At 44.6% G+C, this 22,054-nt stretch overlaps 1 protein-coding gene across 1 annotated transcript in view; it reads right to left on the bottom strand.

Annotated features, from left to right (window-relative positions):
• Window positions 1-22,054, bottom strand: part of STK17A (serine/threonine kinase 17a) — a 235,803-nt gene that overhangs the window by 45,320 nt on the left and 168,429 nt on the right. Inside the window, exon 4 of the mRNA XM_069216006.1 lies at window positions 17,527-17,653. Coding sequence (XP_069072107.1) covers window positions 17,527-17,653 — 127 coding nt within the window. The remainder of the gene's footprint in view (window positions 1-17,526; window positions 17,654-22,054) is intronic.

Below are 22,054 nucleotides of genomic sequence, written 5' to 3'. Positions count from 1 at the left end.
CTGTGCTTTGCCCTCAAAACCCCCCTCGAAACTGTGTTTTTTTAAATGTGCCTCTGCTCTGTGGGGAGTAGAGTGCGCCCATGGCTTTGGCCGTATCAGTGTCTTTTTGTTAAGTTTTTCCAATAGCAGTGTCCACCTCCGGCCCAAACAACTGCTGTCCGTTAAATGGCATATTCAGCACAGCTTGCTGTATTTCCGGTTTAAATCCTGATGTACGCAGCCATGCGTGTCTCCTTATTGTCACTGCTGTGTTGACAGTTCTAGCAGCTGTGTCTGCTGCATCCATTGCTGACCGTATCTGATTGTTGGAGATACTCTGACCTTCTTCTACTACTTGCTGTGCTCTTTTTTGGAACTCCTTGGGCAAATGTTCTATAAAGTGTTGCATTTCGTCCCAATGAGCCCTATCGTATCTGGCCAACAAAGCCTGTGAATTTGCAATACGCCACTGGTTTGCTGCCTGTGCCGCCACCCTTTTGCCTGCTGCATCGAATTTTCGACTTTCTTTATCTGGAGGTGGTGCATCTCCTGAAGTGTGTGAGTTCGCTCTCTTGCGAGCTGCCCCTACTACAACTGAGTCCGGTGTTAGCTGTTGTGTGCTGTACACGGGGTCTGTTGGTGGCGGTTTATATTTTTTCTCCACTCTGAGTAATGGCCCTTCCTTTTACATGCTCCTCAAACCCTTGTTTGGAGTGTTTTAGCATTCCGGGTAGCATGGGAAGACTCTGATACTGGCTGTGTGTGGACGACAATGTATTAAATAGAAAGTCGTCTTCAATGGGCTCTGCATGCAGGCTGACATTATGAAATGCCGCTGCCCTCGACACCACCTGTGCGTAGGGTGTACTACCTTCTGGTGGCAACGGTCTAGCTGGATAACAGTCAGGACTATTATCTGACACTGGCGCATCATAAAGGTCCCACGCGTCAGGGTCATCTTGACTCATCGCTGTATGAGTCGGGGATTGCATCATAGGTGGAGTGGCTACCGGTGATGTTTGCGGCGATCGATGTGGAGACGGTGGCAGACTTACTTGTTTAGCCACCTTTGCCTGTGGCTGCTTGTCTTTCTCCTGGAAGCCAAGTTTGCGTTTCATTCTAATAGGAGGGAGAGTGCTGATCTTCCCTGTTTCTTTATGGATGTGGAGCCTTTTTTGGGTGTAGTCTGGCTCCATTGTCTCCAATTCCTGTCCAAATCTATGTATTTTCATTTGTGAGGACAGTTCTTGTTCCTCTGTGTAGGAACTTGATTTCGGTTCCGAGGCCGGATGTTTCGGTATCTAAACCTTTTCGGCTACTTTTTTAGGTTCCGACGAAACCTTTTTTATTTTCGGCGTCGTTGTCTCTCGGTGCCGATTCATTTCGGTGCCGCTGTCTCGGTGCCGAACTTGCTCGGAACCGCTATCTCGGGCCCGAGATTGCTGTGTGGCGGTATCTCGACCGGAGTCGGATGACTTTGACACAAGCGTGCCCTTTTTCGGTGCCGATGATCGGTCACCTATTTTTCGGGTTAAGCCATGGCCTGTTGGCGGTGGCGTCCCCTGGGCTTTTGTGGTCTTCGTGAGTTTTATGTTTCGACGTCTTACTCACGGTTTTCGGCGTTTCTTCGGGATCAATCTCATCCGAGTCCGATTCCTGGATGGAGAAGGTTTCTTCTTCCTCCTCGAAACGCCCTTGTCCTGTCGGCGCCGACGCCATTTGCAGTCTTCTTGCTCTTCGGTCTCTTAGTGTTTTCCTGGACCGAAACGCTCGACAGGCTTCACAAGTATCTTCCTTGTGTTCTGGCGGCAAACACAAGTTACAGACCAGGTGCTGATCTGTATACGGATACTTGTGACATTTTGGGCAGAAGCGGAATGGGGTCCGTTCCAGCCTTGAAGAGACACGTGGCCGGGCCGACCAGGCCCCGACGGGGGATCGAAAAAACCCCAAAGGGCCACCGGAGCTCTTCAAAAGTCGGTGTCGATCTGTTATAACTAACCCGATACCGAACGCAAACAATACCGACGATTTTTCTTGAGATTCTAACTAACTTTCCGAACCGAAACCCGGAGCGAAAAGGAACACGTCCGAACCCGATGGCGGAAAAAAAACCAATCTAAGATGGAGTCGACGCCCATGCGCAATGGAGCCGAAATGGGAGGAGTCCCTCGATCTCGTGACTTCGAAGAAAAACAACTTGTAACACTCCGAGCCCAACACCAGATGGCGGGATGTGCACAGCATGTGTATCTGCAGCTACACATGCCATCGAACATATATATACACACACACACACACACACATACATACACACATATATGTGTGTGTTATTCCATGGTTAACATGTTCATAGGTCATTGCGTATCTCCTGGATAAGTTGTTATATTAGATACTTATGAATCCCTACTCTCGTTTTTATATCACTGATCAAATGTATTATCATAAAGCATTTCACTATTCAAAAATTGAGGAAAGAAATAAATGTTAGAAAAGTACACTCATTAATGAACTTCAAATATGACAAATCCTGAAAGTCTGTGTTTATACAATAATACTTTTCTTCTCATTTGTATACCCATTATATTCCTTGAACATATATTTCCTTACTATGTATTACAGATCTATTTAATACTCTAGTCCTACTGTACTAGAGAAAAATTAAATAAATGAAATAAAATCTATAAATATAATTTGAATTATAAATAAGTAAATTAAATAAGTATAAAAATAATGAATAAATTAAATAAAAATAAAAACGATTTAAAAAGTATGTATATATATAAATAAAAATAATATTAGTGTACTCTCTTGTAAGCTTTACTTTGATAGAGACATGACATATGGTGAAAGGTAGACAAACTATCCTCCATCCCCACTCCGACTTATCCAAACCCATTCTACTACTTTCATCTTCAAAATAACCCTACCTAAGCTCTTTCCACCTCTTCCACATCGAGGTCACCCTAACCTCAGTTTACTACTATGATCTTCCAAACAACCCTACTAAATTATCCTCCATTTATCTCACCTTTGACTCATCCAAAACCCCTTCTGCTACTATGATCTCCCTAACCCTTTCCACAGTCTCTTCCCTCCTCCATCTCTCCTTTCCTCATCCCAGTTTCACCCTATTACTATAAACTCCCAATTAACACTTCTGGATTCTTCACTCCTCTCTCTATCCGTCCATTACTCTAGTCAATCCAACTAAAACTCACATATTCTCTGCTCAAATTAACTCATATTAATACTAAAACTGTACACCTATTTCCCTATAATAATTCACCACTAATTCCTCTTGGGTTCCGAAGTAGCGTGCTACTCGCCGAAAAGCGCTTTGAAGCCTCGTCAGGGGTAGTAAGCGCTATATAAATACTATTACAATACAATACAATTACAATGCTGGCCGGGCGGGTGGGACACAGCAAGAAAGCAGCAATGCTGGGGGTGCAGGCTGGTGAGACAGAGCAACAAAGCAGCAACACCGGAGGTTACAGAGCAAGTAAGCAGCAACGCAGGAGGGGGCATGCATGTGAGTTAGAGCAAGTAAGCAGCAATGCCGAAGGGGGCAGGCAGGTGCGGCAGAGCAAGTAAGCAGCAACAAGGGCGGGTGGGATGGAGCAAGTAAGCAGCAACACAGGAGGGGGGCAGGCGGGTGGGACATGAGCAGCAATGCAGGAGGGGGCGGGCAGGCAAAACAGAGCCAGTAACCAGCAATGCAGGAGGGGGCGGGTGGGACAGAGCAAGAAGAAACACAGGAGGTGGTGGGCGGTTGGGACAGAGCGAGTAAGCAGCAGGGTGGGTGGGACAGATCAAATAAGCAGCAGCGCGGGAGGGACAGAGCGAGTAAGCAGCAACGAGGTAGGGGCGTGTGGGTGGGACAGAGCAAGTAAGCAGCAACGAGGTAGGTGGGACAGTGCAAGTAAGCTGCAACACGGTAGGAGCGAGCAGGTGGGATAGAGCAAGCAAGTAGGAATGCGGGAGGGACATAGCAAGTAAGCATAAACGCAGGAGGGGGCACGGAACAAGCAAGGAACAACATTGTTATGGAGCAAACAAGCAACAATGCAGGAGGGAGGTGGTGTAGGTAAGCAACAAAACAGGAGGGGGCAGGTTTGTGGGGCAGAGTAGGCAAGCAACAGTGTGACTTTAGGACAGGGTAAACAAGCAACAAAGCGGGAGGGAGACAGGCAGGATGAGGCAAGTAAGCAACTATGCAGGAGAGGGAAATTAATGAGACGGAGGAAGAAGGTGGAGACAGCCTGCAAACAAATGCACTCCTATGGATTGCTGTAACTAAAGGAAGCTCCAAAGGAGCAAGCAGTGGAAGGACACAGGTCAAGTGAGCAGTACTTGCCCCATGCTCTAGAGGAGGGACAAACACACAGAGAGGTGAAGTCGGCATGCCCTCTGTGCAACATGGTGTAAAGTAAAGGGGGAAAAAGTGCTATGAGGTAGTCAGTGCTTTTTTCCTTTACTTTCCAAAATTCGACAAAGGCAATAGCTCTACCAGAAGAGACATACTGCCTTGGCCAATATTTGTTATTTTTATTTCTCTGTGGCCATCATACCGATCTGTGATTTAAAAAAAAATATATACCACCGTAGCAGCCTTATTCCAAAGTAAGCCTCATTATAGATCACTTTTCAAACTGTACTTCTGGAAACAGCAGGGCCATGTCCATCACCCTAAAGCATCTATGTGCCCTGACCTTATTATTTTGCTGCTCTTCAAATAATTTGTTAACCCAATGTAAGTATCAGTAGTGCGCCTGTGTGATAAAGGTATTCAGGGATTAAGATAGTTATATGATAGTTATTTAAGGGAGTGGTTAATGTGAACATTTAAATACCGTTAGCCAAAAGCTCTGAATGAGCCAAAAGCTCTGGATGACCCGAAACCCACCCCCACCCAGTCCCCCCAAAAGTACAAGTCTCTATAGATCCATGTGCTGGTTTGTTTGCCGAAAAATCTATTTTCATTTACTGCACATGATTAATGCTTCAATTATGGTGAGTAGGAAGGTCAATGAATAAGGAAAACGTCTGAGATGTGGTTTAGTGGCTGAACTGCTGACTTTGAAACCTGGGGAACCGTGTTCTAATCACTCCTTAGGTACTGGACTGAAAATCGTGAGATTCTGTTAAATAACTTAAATTTAATGTGCCAGAAACTGTGTACACTGGAATGAATCTGTAATTATGTGGAATGAATATTTCACTGTCAATTAAAATGTGTAAATATACAACTGACATACACTTGTACCGTCTCCCAACCCATCCGCTCGCTAATGAACAGCATTTTGCTGCTATCCAGCTAGGCTAGCGCTATATAATAACAATACATACATACTGAGGCCGGGTGTAGATGAGCCAGAGCGGCTCCACACCCAGTGCAAGCTTTAACTAGTATTCGCTAATCACATGTGTAATCTGTCACACACACACACACATCTACATATGTTGAGAGACCATTTTAGTAGCTCTATTTTGAACCGCTTACTTCTGGTGTACAAAACTCGGGTGTAGATCTCGAATTTGCACAGTGCAGTTTTAAGCTGACAGTAACTGTGCGAGCAAAAGTAGCCAACTCTGCCTGTCAAAGAAAGGGGGGGAAATCATCTCAAGAATAGTTTTGAGTAGTACCACGGGGCACTGAGGAACTCACCTGCTCATCCAAGAATAAAGCGTCTGTCTGTCTGTCCATAACAGTATCACTAGTATGAGTGAAGGTCTTCTTGATCACCGGCTTATTGGAAGATGAGTGGAATGAGCAATGTTTTAGCATATCTACGACGGATTCAAGTGGATTTCATACACGAACATGCAAGTCGGATGAGAATTATGGGGTCAGCTTAAAAAATAGGAAACCTGATACAGAGAAGGTATTTTCAAGGGGTTCAACAAACACATTAAACAATGCCAGTGAAAGGTAAGCCCTCTTACACATTGGTGCATCTAATCCACTCTACTGCCCGCCCCACAAACTAACATATCCCACTCGCAAGACCTGCGTTTCTACATTTCGGTGCTACAGAACCTTGAAGAAGGGTTTGCGTTTTTTCTCCCTGTATGGGCTCACAAGATTGCCCGCTTGGGGATGGCTTCCCCAGTTCTCAGCCAGTATTATGCCAGATGATGGTGGCAGTGTAACGCATTTAGTGCATCGCTGGCTCGACTTCCACTGCAGCACTTGGTTCCCTAAAACTGGAGGGCTTGCATCCTACCTAGTTACTTCTCTGCTTGCTATGTGCCGGGAGCTGTTTTTTGTGTGGTGCTGCACATTGCCTGCGGGTGGCTGCGAGCTTGTACTGATAAAGACAATATATGGAGGACAACCCAGGCCCCCTGCAAGGTGGTGACCCAAAGTGCATGGAGCAAAACAGTAAGTGAGAAACAAGGGGGTGGACAGTGGCTGCAAACTAAAGTGGCAAGCTCTATCAGGGGGCTCAAAGGACCCCAAACAGTTTAGAGACTTCAACACCACTGCCGAGATATTGGTGTAGAGGTCACTGGGGTCGGGCCCCCACTACCAGCATAGATACTTCTGCATGTGCAACAGACCCCACTGGACGAGTTGGTATGTGGTGCAGGGTCAGTGTTTTTTTAACCAGAAGCATTCGGACTTTAAAGACCGCTCCAAAAGCAGTGACAGGGGAAAAGGGCACTCCCTATGATATACCTACCCTCTTTTCCCTCGTCTGCTCTCAGTGATAGAAATCGGATGCAGCCAGCCAAAGTGGCAATGCCAACTGGTGCAGGGAGAGCTCATGCAGGATCCAATACTCACAGTAAATCAAGCGTTGGGATGAATATCTGCCCGATGATACTTTATCTGTGTTGGGATGATGCTATATTGGAATGGAGCTCGATGTCAGTATCAAGTGCGTGATTCCGTAAATTGTACCATCTGAATTTGTTTTACCAGTGTCTGATATCTTCTCTGGCAACATGTGACTACATAAGATAGCGGCTCAACAGCCCTGCTATATTCATGAGAGAAATGTTATGAAAACCACAGTACTGGCATTATAACACAAGGCATAAGGGGGAGGAGGAGGGAGGAGGAAAACGGCCACGAATCTAGCTCCTACGGCAAAATTCAAACTCGTAAGAAGACCTTAACACTGCTTTTCCACCTGACCCGGTTACCACACATTTGCTGTAGATTAGCAAACTAAAATAACTCAAATCAACAGTGGCTCTGAAGATAGTCTGCTACTTTTATATAAGTTAGTTGACCACCCACTTGCTCCCCAAGAGATATTGTATTCCCTGTTCGATGAAAGTGGTTAAACAAACAAAAGGAGCTCTGGGCAATAGACAAACTCAGATTTAGACTCCAATATCCTAGCACATTTCACCTGCGCTTTAGAGGATCGTCTGCCACACTACTGCACTGCCTCCCTCCGCTGTGGGGTGCAGTACCGGAGCAAGATTCCACTTGGCACCAGAATGGGAGCGACAGCCTGACTAGGCTGCCCTACCTGCTGGAGCCGCGAGTGCAGGCCTGCCGCATTACCTGAGCCGTCCCCGAGCTTCCGGAGGGGATGGCGCACAACAGCAAGGTGTTGTGGATGGAAGCGAGAGACTGCCAACCCTGAGGCTCACAGGGGCCTTAATCGGTGGGGCGACGGAGCACCGGCACTCCGCTGCTGCAACGGCGTTGAGAAACAGGGTGAGGCTTGGAGCTCCTTCTCCTGCCCTCGCCGCAATATAAGCAACCGGTCGAATGGGCCAAGAGGACAGCACAGTCCGCAGCAGAGGCGCAAGCGGTCCCTTTGCACACGAGTAAGAAGATTGAAAAAAGCAGCTATCAACTCTTCCCCCTTCCCATGCTCATAATCAGGATTCGCCAAAGGCGCAAAATGGGCTGTAAGCGCCCGTTTCAACGATTGGTAAGTATATGCGGACCCTCCTCAACCACTGATCGGCCCAACTTATGAATCGCTGCACCCCCCAGATGCAACAGCATGGGACGGCGTCGATCATTCTCCAAAGCTGTTGCAGCAAAATAGGTTTCCAAACGGTCCACCCATTCCTTCCACCGGCCAGCGAGGGCAGACGGAGGGCCATCAATAACAAAATATTCCAATACAGGGATAGATGCCATAATTACACCAACCAAAAACGAAAGTCACTGCAGGTGCAATATCACAGAGGCATACCCCCAATGCGGTGAAAGACACAATACAACTTCCGTTATACAGGAGCCACTGTCCTGCAACACCCTAAGAAATACAGTCACTTGGAAGCACAAGGATCCAACAAAATAGGAGTGAAGACAGAGGCCTGGAAACCAGCCAAATCAATTGCAGTCAAATTGGCCGCCCAAAGGTCATGGAATCCACATGTGTTCTTCAGCCAACATTAAACACCGCAGCGCTGGAAGCACAACCTCAATGCGATACAAAGCATGCCAAATACAGGGCACTCACGCACCCCAAAGGACAAACTCACCCCACAGGAAGCATGAAGGGCAGGTCCGGGGTGCTCCAGGACCCAGCACAAGTCACTGAAAGGCTTCAAAACGCCCCGGAGCGAAGAAAAGCTCTGTAACGCCTCGGGCACAACAGGCTGCCCCGACAACCACTGCAGCCCCTCCAGGCAGCGTCCTCCAGGCAGCGCTAAACGCGGTTGCTCCAGCAACCACCAAAGCACTCTGCGCTTCAGGAACAGCGCGACGCGCCCCCAGGGAGCACAAACACCAGACGAAACCGGTGAAAAGAGGAAGCCAGGCAAACACACAAAGGGTCCGAAACCACCCTCATCGCCAATCTGTGATATCCGAAGGGCCGCGGGAGCGCCCAGCAGCAAGCGATAGGAAACAGAAGCAATCCACACCAAAATGTTTCGTAGCTCCACACCCATGGGAAAACCTCCCAAGGCCATTTATTTACAAATCCGGTAATTAAGCAATCTGTTACGTCACTGACCCTACCATTGCTCGACATCACTATAGGGGGAATTAAAGACATCCCCCCCACTAATACAAAACATGGAAGAGTCCATGTACAAAACGTAACACGATCCACGGTTGATGGGGACTGCATAAGCTTCTCCACAATTGGACTAGGCCAACAAGTCTAACGTGGTGAGTACTGCCCCAGCTACCTCACCAGATCATAGTGATCAACACGAAATGGGGGCCTCTCATTCCAAGCCTGCATAGTGTGCTGCCCAGGGGAGTTCCGGGAGCGGGGAAACCAGAGGTTCACACCCCACTCGGCGTGCAGGGCTTTTCAGACAGGCTGAGGGAAAGGTAAAGAATACTACTGGGCCTGGTGGGGGATGAGGTACATGACCATCAGCAGTGAGCCATGCTAGGCCTGGAGCAACAACCACCAGGAGTGCCCTGATCTTACCCATCAACTTACAGCCCAGATCTGGTGACCGCTCTGGCCCAGAGAGGCAAGACCCAGAGGCCCCCCAGCGGAGTTTGCATTTCATTTGAAGCGGAGCTGGGTGATTATTCCCAGAGAGCCATATTACTGCAAGGCCGCAATAGCTCAGTTCTCACTACCGATTAGATAGGCCCACCGCAAGCCGCATAGAAGTGACCAGGATCCAGGCAAATGAACTAGGTAGGAGAGTCCTAGTAAGGCAGGAGTGTGACTGAGGACTTCAGATGCAGACAGGGGGCTGGCTCTGGAGCCTGGGGGGACCCCTCAGATCCCTGGACACAACAGGAGTAGGGCTACAGACACCCCCCTCTAGTCCCCAACCCCACCTTATCCCTCCCCCCCCACGGCACCCTTCCTCACCCGGTCACCCAATCGGAAAAATCACTCATTGGGGGACTCCCGGACATATTTCCCTATGAAGGAAGGAATGAACTCTGATGTGCCCCGTTGACGGATGGGAGACTCCAAAACTGCACTACCCATCATGACGTGAGCAGCTCCCTGCTGTGAGCTCTGAAGGTGGGACCACCTGCTTATAGCCGCTAGCTCTACTCTTCCAACTCACCCCCAGCCTAAAGATGTGCAGCACTACTCTGCCAGAGCCGAGAGGCCCTCATCCACAACAGACATGGGTAGGCAGAAACCCACTAAGGATCAATCCTGCGATCACAGATGACAATACTGTAGGCATTTAGCAAGTATTACATCTAACTGTATAATCCACCACCTGCCCCACCTCTGGGTAGGATTAGGCGCTTCCTTGATCCTCTCTCCTTACTATCTATAAAAGCAGTTGAACAAGAGTATCTTGATGGACTCATCACCATTACAGAGGTGAAACAGACAATGCATGATCTAGTCTGTAATTAGACACAAAGACTGGATGGGCTTCCTATAGAGTATTAGGGCCGATTTGCCAGTAGTCTGGCCCCACGCCTGGTCAAGGTTTACAACAAGGCCCTCACAACAGGCCCCCTTTCGGCCTCTTTTCAGAAGTCTCTTTTGGAAACTCTCTTGAAGCTTGATAGGGACCCTGCTCAACTATCCTCTTACCACCCAGTGACTATCCTAGGCACCGACCGTAAGATCCTAGCGCAGACCGATATTTGAAGATACTCCCAGGTCTGATCCATTAAGACCAGAACTGCTTTGTTCCAGGGCCCAATATGTACAATAACATCTGATGACTATTTCAAGTAATGGACCACACTGCAGAACCCACATGCATCATGCCTAACTCTCAACATCGAAAAGGCCTTCAACTCATCGTCGTGGGAATATCTTTTTGTGGTCCTCCGGACAGTAGGGCTCGGTTCATGCTTATTAGCCTGTGCCAAACTCCTTTACAGTAGCACATCCTCTAGGGTATGAGTGGGGTGCTTGATCTCACTGCCCCTTCCCAATAGGCCATGGCACAAAAAAGGGATGTCCTCTCTCCCTCAACCAGGTTTTCAATTGCTATCGAACCCCTAGCCCATTGCCTCAGAACAGAGCGCCGAACCTGGGAGATGTCACTAGATGACACTATACACGCTGTGTCACTATATGCAGATGATTATTATACATCCGAGATGTATCCGCCAACATCTCCTCCTTAACAGCCACTTTCCAAGACTTCAAAGTAGCACACTGCCACCAGGGGAACTGAGAGAAATCGGATGCCTTCCAGTCTGTCGCGACACCCCACTGCAATGATCCCCATAGGCAATACCCCATTGTCCTGGCAAGTCGCGGCCCCCTGGTACCTAGGAGCCAGACAATACCACTCCTAAGGCAACCTATTTGACGGTAATTTGAAACATGCGTAAACAGCTCTTACATCCCAAGTGCTTTGGTAGCAACTCTTTAGCCCTTACAGGCAAAATATTTTCTTCCCTAGTTGTTGTATTATTTTGTTAACGTACCAGTATTTCCTCACTGGTGAAGTTTCCTATATTTAGGCCAATTACTGGGAGATCTGATCTGGAATGACAGGAGGTGCCGGGTTGCTCTTCAAAAACTTCAGTTGCTGGTCAGACGGGGAGGCCTGGGGGCACTCTCCTTTGAATCCTATTATTTAGCGGCTTAACTTCAGTGGGTGCGTCAATGGTTGGAGGGCACATATGAAACTAGCACAGGAGATGGCCCACTCCCCCCACATACACTACGCCAGCTTCTGCACCCCACTCTCAAACTGCAGCATACCTGGCTCGTACATGGGTGGATAGCTCGTAAATGTCTGGGCAGAATTTTTCAGATGACGAAAAAGACCACTCCCTCAGAGAGCACGTTCACATGCCGCTGACAACTTAGATAGCGATGGAGGAAGATCTGGGAAGACCTCTACATGACTCCGAATGGGCCAGAGCCCTGGAATTTTCTAAAACAGTTACCTGGAATGCTTGATTCAAGAATATTCAGTATATGTTCCAACATGCACCCCTCCCACCTGAACCAACTGTTTCCCACAGCGCATCTCACATGCCCCAGATGCCCTGCTCCACTTGTCGATCTTCAACATATGCTCTGGTCTTGCCCCGGACTATCCCACTTCTGAAACGGGATCCACACCACCATATCCATGGTCACCAAACTTACCACCTTGAATTCATAGGAGGCCACAGCACTGGGTATTGCCCCCAGACGAAAGCAACACAAGGTCAGGGCACGTTTCGCTAACCTGGTCCTCCTGTTGGCCAACCGTCTCCTAACTGAACACTGGAAAGCCCTGCATCCCCTGACTCCAACCCAATGGCATGGCAGTGTCCTGCTAGGGGAGGCAGAAAGCTATGTATTACACTGGGAGGAGACCCGATGAATTCAGTGACATCCCCTTGCAGGGGCTTGGGACGTGATGCTGATGCAATCATATGCAAGATTTACAGCCTTCACATGGCGTGGCTAGCTAGCCAGCCAGCATAAGTCAAAGGGCAGTCGCCTATTCCAGGGGCGCAGCTAATGTGCACCAGGAGAGTAGTGATCCTGTGCAGGAGGTGCTACCTTCTCATATTATGGGTGCAGCTTTATTAGGTCATGTGTCAACAGTGTAGCCAAAGTATGCCAGGACTGCCTAGATGATATGCCAGAATGCCCACACCCTAGCCCTCGCTTCCCAAATGAGAGCTGACCCTTCCATACATCTATGACTCTTTCTATGGTCAGGATTAGCAGCTTCATGCATAATCATCAACGGCGCAGTTGCAACCTCGAGCGAAACGTGGTGCTTTAAATCAGCAAAACGGTATTACATTTAATTTTCAATTTATGTGGCAATAAAAGTCCGGTTAGCACTTTACGACGCTAATAACTAAGTCAAGCAAATGCGAGACCCATTGCACTGCAAATGCTCGTTTATGATTACGGCCCTTTGCACTTAGTCTTTATTAATTTTTTCAAGCAAACAGTATTCCACATCAAATTTGTGTCTCCCCCCATCCCCCTCGGCATCTTTGGGTTTCTAAAGGTACCCAGGGTTCGTTAATTCCCCTGTAGGTAACTGAGAAAATAACTAACATACATCAAAATTTTGTTTTGCGTTAAAAAAAAAAAAGGTTTAAAAAGTGCAGTGCAAGGAAATATGTTTTTCTATGAATGACATTAATAAACGTTTTGCCGCGCTTACATCACCATCTTCCCAGCTTTCAGGAACAACCACAGTTTTTACGTTTTTCTGTGTAGTAGTCCATTTTCCCATTTTGGAGGGTTTCAACCCATTGAGGCTTGTGGGTAAAACAGGTGTGAAACCAATGGGTGAACCCTTTAAGCTATACATTTTTAAAAACTAGAAAACAATCTGGTTTCAACAATGGGTCATTCATGTAGATGGATTTTTTTTTATTGGGGGGGGGGGGGGGGGTCAGGCATCAATTGCTGGGTAAAAAAATCATGAAAATAAATAGGAAAAAATACAGTAATTGAAGGCAATGTTTAATCTGTAATTTTTTGTCCTTATGGATGACTTATAAAGTTAACATACCGGTGCAGCCTGCAGGTTGTTCCCAAGGCAGGGAGATGTATTATTTGTTTGTCCAAAAACACCCATGACCCAGAGTCAACAAGAGCTGCAGCTAATGGTGATTTCTAATTTTGTACCTACCACGCCGCGATTCGGATGGTACAATTCAATTAATGAAAATGAGTAAGAATGAAACCTATTATTTTTAAATGTGCACAAAATACTAATTTTAGGAAATAGGGGTTATGACCACCTCTGCATTTGGAGTTCCTCATACCATCAAGTGACACAGAGGAACATTTTTCAAAATGTTTTCTCGTTTGCATGCTAGCTTACATTTGGAAGCCAAAACAAGATAAAGCAAGCTGGTAATACATATTCGCTGTTCTCAAACTTCTCTCGATAAAAACTGTGCTCCACTTGTGTGGCTGAGTCTATTGTCACATTTTGCATTCACTTTATTTTGCTGTAATGTTAGTGAGTCGTGTGCTGTTGCCGCTCATAACAGCAAACAAACCAAACTTGCTTTTGCCTTGTGTTCAGACTTTGATTATGGGTTCCAAAGACAAAGTGCTACTCGTGTTTTAAACAAAAGCATTTCCTTACAGTGCGAAGAACTACCAACAGACAGCCTCACGAGCATCAATGTGTCATCCCTAGCACTAAAGAGGTTAAACGTAAAGCCTGATATTTCTTGGGGCAAACTGGAACCATGCACTGTAGTGCTTCAGTAAAGTCTATGCCCGAGCCCTTAAAAGTACTATGCCACGCCATGGCTTAGTCTCTCGTGCCATGCTTGGTCATTATCCATGATCTGCAGACACACAGATGCAGCTCAAATTGCAAACACAACAGTCAGATAATTTTCATCATGGTGGGTGCGGGGAAAAAACTGTGTTCAAAAGACAAAGAATCAGGAATATGTGGATAAAATAAAAGAACACTGACTCTTCAGAAAACAAGCATTGGCAATTCCAATTGGTCGCGGCAATCAGAGTTATAGGCTTTGGCAATGTTAATGCATTTGTGTATATAAACAAGAACCGCCCCTGAGCTGTATACAAATACATTTACATGGCCAATGGATATAGCTCTCCTGGTATGTAAGCTGGTGTCTGGAATGCTGAGTGAATGATGTAGTAGAAAGTTGGTGTGGAGTCGAAGCTAGGAGATGGGGACAGTGGGTGGGAGGCGGAAGCCTTGACTACAGCTAGGTACAGGACACAAAATGAAAGGACCTAACATGAAAAAAACATACAAGCTATCTGATAAGTTGCAAAACAGAAGAATATAAGGGCACAACCTAACATTTTAACTAATCGTTAGTTGAGACATCAAAAAAACTCTATATGACACACTGCATTACCAGCGCAATGGTACTGTCGATTAAAAGGTCACGTTACAGTTTTGTGAAAAAGCACAAATTGCAACTGTTTTCTGTTTTGTCACTAGTAAGTCACGGTTGACAAACATTCTCTATTGTACTCACTCCGCGCATGCCCCCTCAAAACAATGAAAACAAGACTGTAGTAGTAATGAAGCATGTGTGCGCTCACTAATTGGAACTAGTATTAACTATACAGTTTAGCGAAGCAGAAATGACCACGGAAGATTCCAAATGCGTTCCTGAGGCAATACTTATTTCACTCTCCAACCTGCGTTTTTGGCACTAGTTAGCTTTGTTCTTCTGTCTGTAAATGGCTCTATTGACCATGTGTTTTTTTCCTCGTTTGGTGTAGTGTTTTTAGTGGCGATTTTTCCATTTGGTGTCGTGTTTACAGTGGTTATGGTGGCAACTGGCTTTTTGATGTAACAGAATACTTTTAGGTCAGTGCTGTTCACTTGCATGATTAACTGGCTATATAATTACAGCGCCCATCATGCTACCACTGTTACCACCGGTGACTGTCCCTGGTCAAACTGCACTTGTCCATTGGTCTCGTGGTTACTACCTTAGGCTGTCCAAAATCTGAAGCGGATCGGTTTTTATAGACTGTATGGACTATGCATCTATGAAACGATACGAATCCCCGTATGCCTTGGCCCTGTCGGTTGGAGCAGTTGACTGCCGCACAACAGATCACCATCTCCCCGAAGCTTGTGCAAGATTACCAGTGAGACACTAAAAAGGGACAACAGCTGGGTGAGAGCAGCAGGTTCCCCCTTTTGGGTACATCAAGATGGTGCTGCTCCTTCACTTAGATACGGTTTTATCAGGGAGTACTATTAAAATTCCGTACAACATGGCATCCTCCTCAGATGTATATCGTAGCTGAAATGTAAGAATGCAAAATATGGCATTCATTAGCTGGAATAACACAAAACACAAAACAATAAAAAAAAACACAAAACAATAAAAACAATACAGCGACTCGTTGTACGCTGAAAATAAGCTTCTTCAAAGCTAGGCAGCTCTGTGCTAAACATGCTACCATCGCGTACGTTGTGTGTGTACAACACAGCAATGAACCCTTGTGCTCATCTTGTGTTCTGGCTACAGAACTAGAGCTAGGACTACATCACAGACTTACACCATGAAGCCTACCAGATACCAATATTATTTTTAATTTTATAGACAATCTCGACATAAAGCATAACATTAGGGAAATTATCGCAAATGTACGCGAACAACAACAGATTAATAGCAAGATCTGTCAGGTGGTAATTTACCGATGTTGCATCTAAAACAAAGAGTCCAGTAAGTAAAATAAAAACACAACCTATGTGGTAGTGACAGGGCTTGGATGCTGGTGTTATCGTTTGGGGTAGTCTTTCGACAGTGGAGGGACGATTCGGTGGAGCTGGACTCAGCTCAACAATACCTACCAGCACTGCCAATCCGGTCAGTTTCCAATTCTATTTTAGCACCCATTCTTGTTAAGGATAGTCAAGTAAACCCCAAATTAGTACACGTCGACTAACAATCTGCTAATTATATTTTTTTGCTAATAACTGCTGGGGTTATAATAGTGGGCATCTTATATAGACTATATTGGAGTGTCTCTCCGGATTCATATTTTAGAAACGACCCATCTGCAGATGGCCACTATCCTCGCCTGCAGCAGTAGAGTCCTGACTGCATACTTTAAAAATACATATTTCATTAACTATTACAGCATTATGAAATGCAAACAGTATCAAAGTAGCGACGGACTGCGCCCAGAGTGGCTTGTGCATAACGTCACTCTACTATGATGTATCGCTCCAATGGCTTAACTGAATAATACATTGTTGTGCGGTGCTGGGGCACGCTTCTGGTGCACGAACCAGCGGGGGAGGGTTGTGATGATGAGGGGAGGAGGGTGGGTGTTTGTGTAAGCAAGAACAGGGGTGGGTGAGAGGACGCTATACAAAATGACAGCGGCAGGCGATTAAACAAAAATAATAAAGTCGGCGTTACAGCGCTCCTAATGTGTGGTGGGATGGCCACTCATTTAAATAAAATTAATTTAAAAGAAAAAGTAGTCCCAAAACAAAAAGTTAAAAAATGGCTGCTGCGTAGCTTTTCAGTACTTGACCCGTGCTCTCAGGGAGGGCTAATCACTGGAAGAGGCATGACGTATGCATGCCCCTGTCAAATGGTGATAATGAAAAACGCAGCAACGGTGGTGCCAGCAAATGTAGATGCAGCATGTCTTTGTTCAAGATAGCGCATGCACACCATCTACAGCCGAGACCTAAAAAGGATGTTTTCAGAAAACGTAATGAGCACGCTTGGAAAATTGTTACACAGATCACAAAAATAAAGATGAAAAACCTAAAATCCCAAACAAACAAGTCTCAAATATAATTTCAAACTAAGGTAAATTACAGCCTAATAAAAATATATTTGGAACTAGTGTGCATAAATCCTCAATGGATATAAATAAAAATATTAACTGGCAACTGCTGATTCGTGGCAGGGCTTTCTGCCACTATCTCTCGGAAAACAACATTTGATGGCAAAGGTCAACTATCCAAGTTATCAATCCTCCATCCCACTCTAACTTCCCTGGGTAAAGTCTGAAAATTAGCAACAGGACAAATATTCCATGATTAACAACAAGCATCAGCAGTGAAAAGAGCATCTACTAATATGCATTGCCAACATTACTCAACTTCACTAGCAATGTTGTTTCATATTGGTCAAACACTTTAAAAAAGACAAATACTTAAAAAATATATATTATAAAATTACTTTCACTTCAGCCAACTGGAATAACTTACCCACATATTCGGGAGTTCCCATAATTTCTCTAAGTTCTTCACAGTTGGTAAGTACTCTGGAAAGCCCAAAATCAACTATCTTAATGTCTCCCAAAGGACAGTTACTGGTCAGTAAGATATTTTGAGGCTAAAAAAGAAAAAGAAAAACAGTTTTAAAAAGACTTAAGAGCTCTAAAGCCCACTGCCAGAAACACAGCCAAGTGGGATTGTTTTGAAAAATTAAATATATTTGGGCTGTTTCAGTTGTACATTCCTTATGAAAGCAAGTGTTTACCAACACTATCGGTCAATCAATTCTAATAAAGTGTTTCTGCTAGTAGGATGGATCCAGATGTTTCAAGCAAGGTGCTTAACCAAGCATAATTAAAAAAAAGGAATAATTGTTTGTATTTTTACAAGCTACATCAGTGTGGATTAAAGAAGGCACTGCTGGCTCATGCATGAAACCATAAATCGGTGTTAAAAGGGTGCACTGTTAAGTACTAAATAAGAAAGATACTTGAAACTTAAGACCTTCCAAAACTATTAATTTCCTTGAATGTAAATCCCCTGTAGTATTCATAACTAAACTGCCACCTTTGGTTTAAATGAGTATGTACCATTTTCTGTGTCTTCTATGGACGTCATTTTTGGATGAAAAGCTTAGGAAGCCTTTAAATGCAGTAGGAAATATTCTGATTCGCCGCTTACTCATGATCACGCGCAGAACCTTTGGGTAAAACAATAGAGCTATATTGATGCACATACACATACTTCATGTTGAGGAGCAGGTAAAACCACTTACGGCTCAAGAAGAGTGATTTATGACTTCTGCTCAAGGATGTTTAGATAGGGTCAACCACCTGCTATAGATCAGAAGTCGAGTGGTGACTGAGTAAAGTTGAAGACCACAATGAGCAAATAGGAAAGGCTGATTATAGGAGTCCACCACCTGAAGCGAACACCAGTGAAATGAAAAAGTGAAAAGATTACCATAATGCAATGGGAAATTAGAAAAAAGGGGCTACCAAAGCTATGTCCCATTACCAGATTCACACACTCATGAGAAACTAATATGTGGGATGACACACAGTCCTTCTCTATTATGCAGGTGATGGGTTTCAGGGTCATTTGCCAATGCCCTGGGAAACGCATTATATGCAAGTCCAGTTTAACTATTCACTGTCTGCTCCAGGAACTTATATGAAGTCAACCATCTAACCTGGATCACAGGAACCAGTTCTTTAATTGAGCCAGTTCTGCTCCTCCAGCCACAAGAAGAATGCAGATGAGAATGTTGTTTAAGATTGTTGATCTAACATATCTGAAGGAAGAACCCTTGAAGCATCTCCACCTGTAGACAACACAGAGTTGGATGTGTTGTAAGTGCTCGGGTAAACCAATGACCTTTGACGGAGAATCTACCCCTGGATTGTGAGAACAGAGTCTGCAAAAGGAAAAACTCATACTTTCCTATCAGGTGGTTTCTTTACCCCTAGGGTGTATGTAGGTCACCACTCTAATTCTACGCAACCTTAAGGTGGGACTGCCTGCCAGCTATGCTCCCTACAAGCTGCGCGCCTGTGCATCCGCGCAGAAGGAGATTCATCGGTGCGCAGGAGGTCATTAAGAGCGCGCACTGCACAAGCTTTTTCTGGGCCATAAATCACTAAACAAGCGAAGAGATCTTTCCACACTGTGCGAAAAGTAGAATGAAACAGAAACAGTCTGATTTCTCAGAAGGGCCTGCTTTTCTCACTGCTCACTCTTTTAATCTTGTTCTGGCTACCAGTGCTTTTGGCATCTCTTTTGAATCGTCTGCAGACCTAAGCTCTTTCGGTTTCATCCACCGGCCATTCCACCCCTAGTTCTTTTAAATGCATGTTATTCCTTCACAGCATGGAACACCATAGGACACTTCAAGGTGGACACAAATGTGATTGTCGGGGATAAATACACCAGCTTCGTTTAGCTCTCAGTATGTATGAGAATCATGCAGTTCTGCCTGAGGTTTTTAGCACTTTCCAATGTGCACTGGTGATTCATTTGGACATGCAAAGATGTCTAAACTGCCTTTTAATGGTACCAGTTTACACTGCTATATGAACACAATCTTGCAAATTTTGGAAGTAACGTGTGTTTGGGAAAGGTGGCATTAAAGCAGTGGAAACAGTAAAATATACTCCTTGCATATCATGTAAAGTTATAATTACTGTAATATCACATTAACATGCGTTTTGACAGTGCCAGTTCCTTCTTCGCATGTATGAACTTTTCTGAAATCAGCGTGGTGACAGAAAGATGCAGAGAGTGACAAGTTTGAGAGTGATTAAGCGACCTGGTGAATGTGAGTATGAATAAGTGCACGAGACAGAGCAAAAGAAAGTGAAAGTGATTAAGCGAGATAGTGGACATACGGAAAGTTAGTGAGCAACAAATAAATACTAAGAGAGTTAATAGAGTGTTTAAGCATATGTTTCAAGGTGAGTGAGAAAGTGGGACAGTGTTATCTTCCAACAAATGAATGAGTGAGAGAGAGCGAGTGTGAGACAAAGTGAACAAATAATGACTAAGCATGTAAGCTTGAGAGTAAGATTATAGCAGTCTGAATGAGGGCAAGTTTGAGGAGGGACAAATATTATCAGACCATGGTGGGATGGAAAAAGAAAATGAGAAAGAGGACAAGAATAGTATGGCATAGTAAGTAATAGGTATTCTATTGACTAGTAACCAATGAGTTAAACATATACAAGCAACACCTACAATTTATAGCACATTGTAAAGCTTTTCAGTCTGTAGCTTAAGTAAATTAAGGCCATGCATTTTGTGGTACATTAACTGTTTGACAGGCCTTCTGTGGCACATAAAAGGAAGGGCAAGCAAAATAACTATGTGCATCTTCATGAAAACATTAACTGATAAGCACAGTAGGGACACAGAAATTTACACTGTATTAGCGCGTGCCATATTTTCTGCTACATGTATTCTGATGGACGTTTCTCAATTGTTATTGTCATGACTATTTTATTTCCTTTCACAAAATGTATAATGGGTGATGTTTCTTCTGCATGTTGATGTTGCAATCTTGTTTTATAAGATAGCTGTAATTTCTAATTTACCATCCACATGTTCTACAGAGCTTCTGATAAATATGGTGCTCGTTATCAGTAAATATTTTTCTGCTGCAGAGGAATGTGCTTCTGGGAGTATTGACATTTGAATCATTTTATGAGCTTCCATGATAAAAGGCTTGAATGTAATTTTCTTTTCAGCTGAGATAGTTCGAAAATATGCTTAGAATATGTAATGTTGTACCACGTTATGTAAAATTGGGGCCTAGCCTGACCCGGTCAATCATCGCACAGAGTAGTGTACTGCATGCTCATATAATGTCTTACCTCAAAGTGCTGCGGTGCACACAGGGGAAGAAGAAGAAAAAAAAAAAAAAAAAAAAAAAAAAAGAAGAATGCCCATAAACAATCTATCACCGCACACAGGTGAAAATAGTTAGAGGGAGCATTACCTGGCAGGTGTGTGTTGAACATTTTTTGGTTTTCCTTTTCACAACAGGAGATAGAAGAGGCATGCACTAGTTAGTCTATTCTTTGCTTTCAACAACCACACTACTGACTTCCAGACAGGTTGAGTCTCAATGGCTTTTTCCCTCAGTTCTACTGATCAAGCAGGGGTTTACCACTCGCATTTACTCCAAAATGGGTGCAAACTCTGTCACACTTTAAAAGCTGTTTGGCCAATCCCAAAACAAGCTGTTTACTAGTTTTGAGGTCTGGTGGTGGCCAAGGCCTATTGATTTTACTAAAATAATAAGTATAACCTACTTAAAGGGGCTTTCAGCCACCTCTCCTAACCCATTGGTCTGTTGTGTCATTCTCATTTTGCTTCCGCTCACTGCATCCTACAGCATGGGGCAGTTGGTCAACATAAGTAAGCCTCTGGTAATGCCACTTTTAATAGACTGCATTTTGCTCCTTCACAAAGTGCACATCTACACACAAGGAGTTCCCTTTAAATCCAGTGTTGCCTGATGTGATAGTATGATACATCTGAAGTGAACACAGGGCACATTCCAGCGTTATCAGTTCCTGTCTCCTTCCAATTATGTTGTAATTCCTCTTGAAGTGGACTGCTGCTATTTCACAGCATACCATACTGTGCTGCTTGAATCAGTTTCACCAATTTTATTTGATACATTTTCCAGGAAAAGCACCAAACTCTATGGTGTCTAATTTACAGCACATGTGTAACTGTCTTACTTAAACATAGGTGGAGTGTAATTTAGGTTTTATTATCCAATACTTTATACTCTGAACCCTCTTTCCTTCTTTCCCTTTTTCTTTGCTTCCTTCCTGCTTTTGCTTTGTTTCTACCTTCTCTCTTGCCTTTCCTTCTTTCGTTCTTTTCTTCCCATCTTCCCTTTCTCTTTCCTCGTTTAATTTTTACCTTTTTCCTTCTTTCATTCTCTTTTTTGCCTTTTCCTTTTTATTAATTCCTTCTTTCCCTTTTTCCTCCGTTTTCTTTTTCCTTTCAT

Source organism: Pleurodeles waltl, chromosome 2_1, assembly GCF_031143425.1.
Source record: "Pleurodeles waltl isolate 20211129_DDA chromosome 2_1, aPleWal1.hap1.20221129, whole genome shotgun sequence".
NCBI classification, from domain to species: domain Eukaryota; kingdom Metazoa; phylum Chordata; class Amphibia; order Caudata; family Salamandridae; genus Pleurodeles; species Pleurodeles waltl.
The sequence above is the reverse complement of the archived record's forward strand: the minus strand, read 5'-3'. Positions and strand labels throughout refer to the sequence as shown.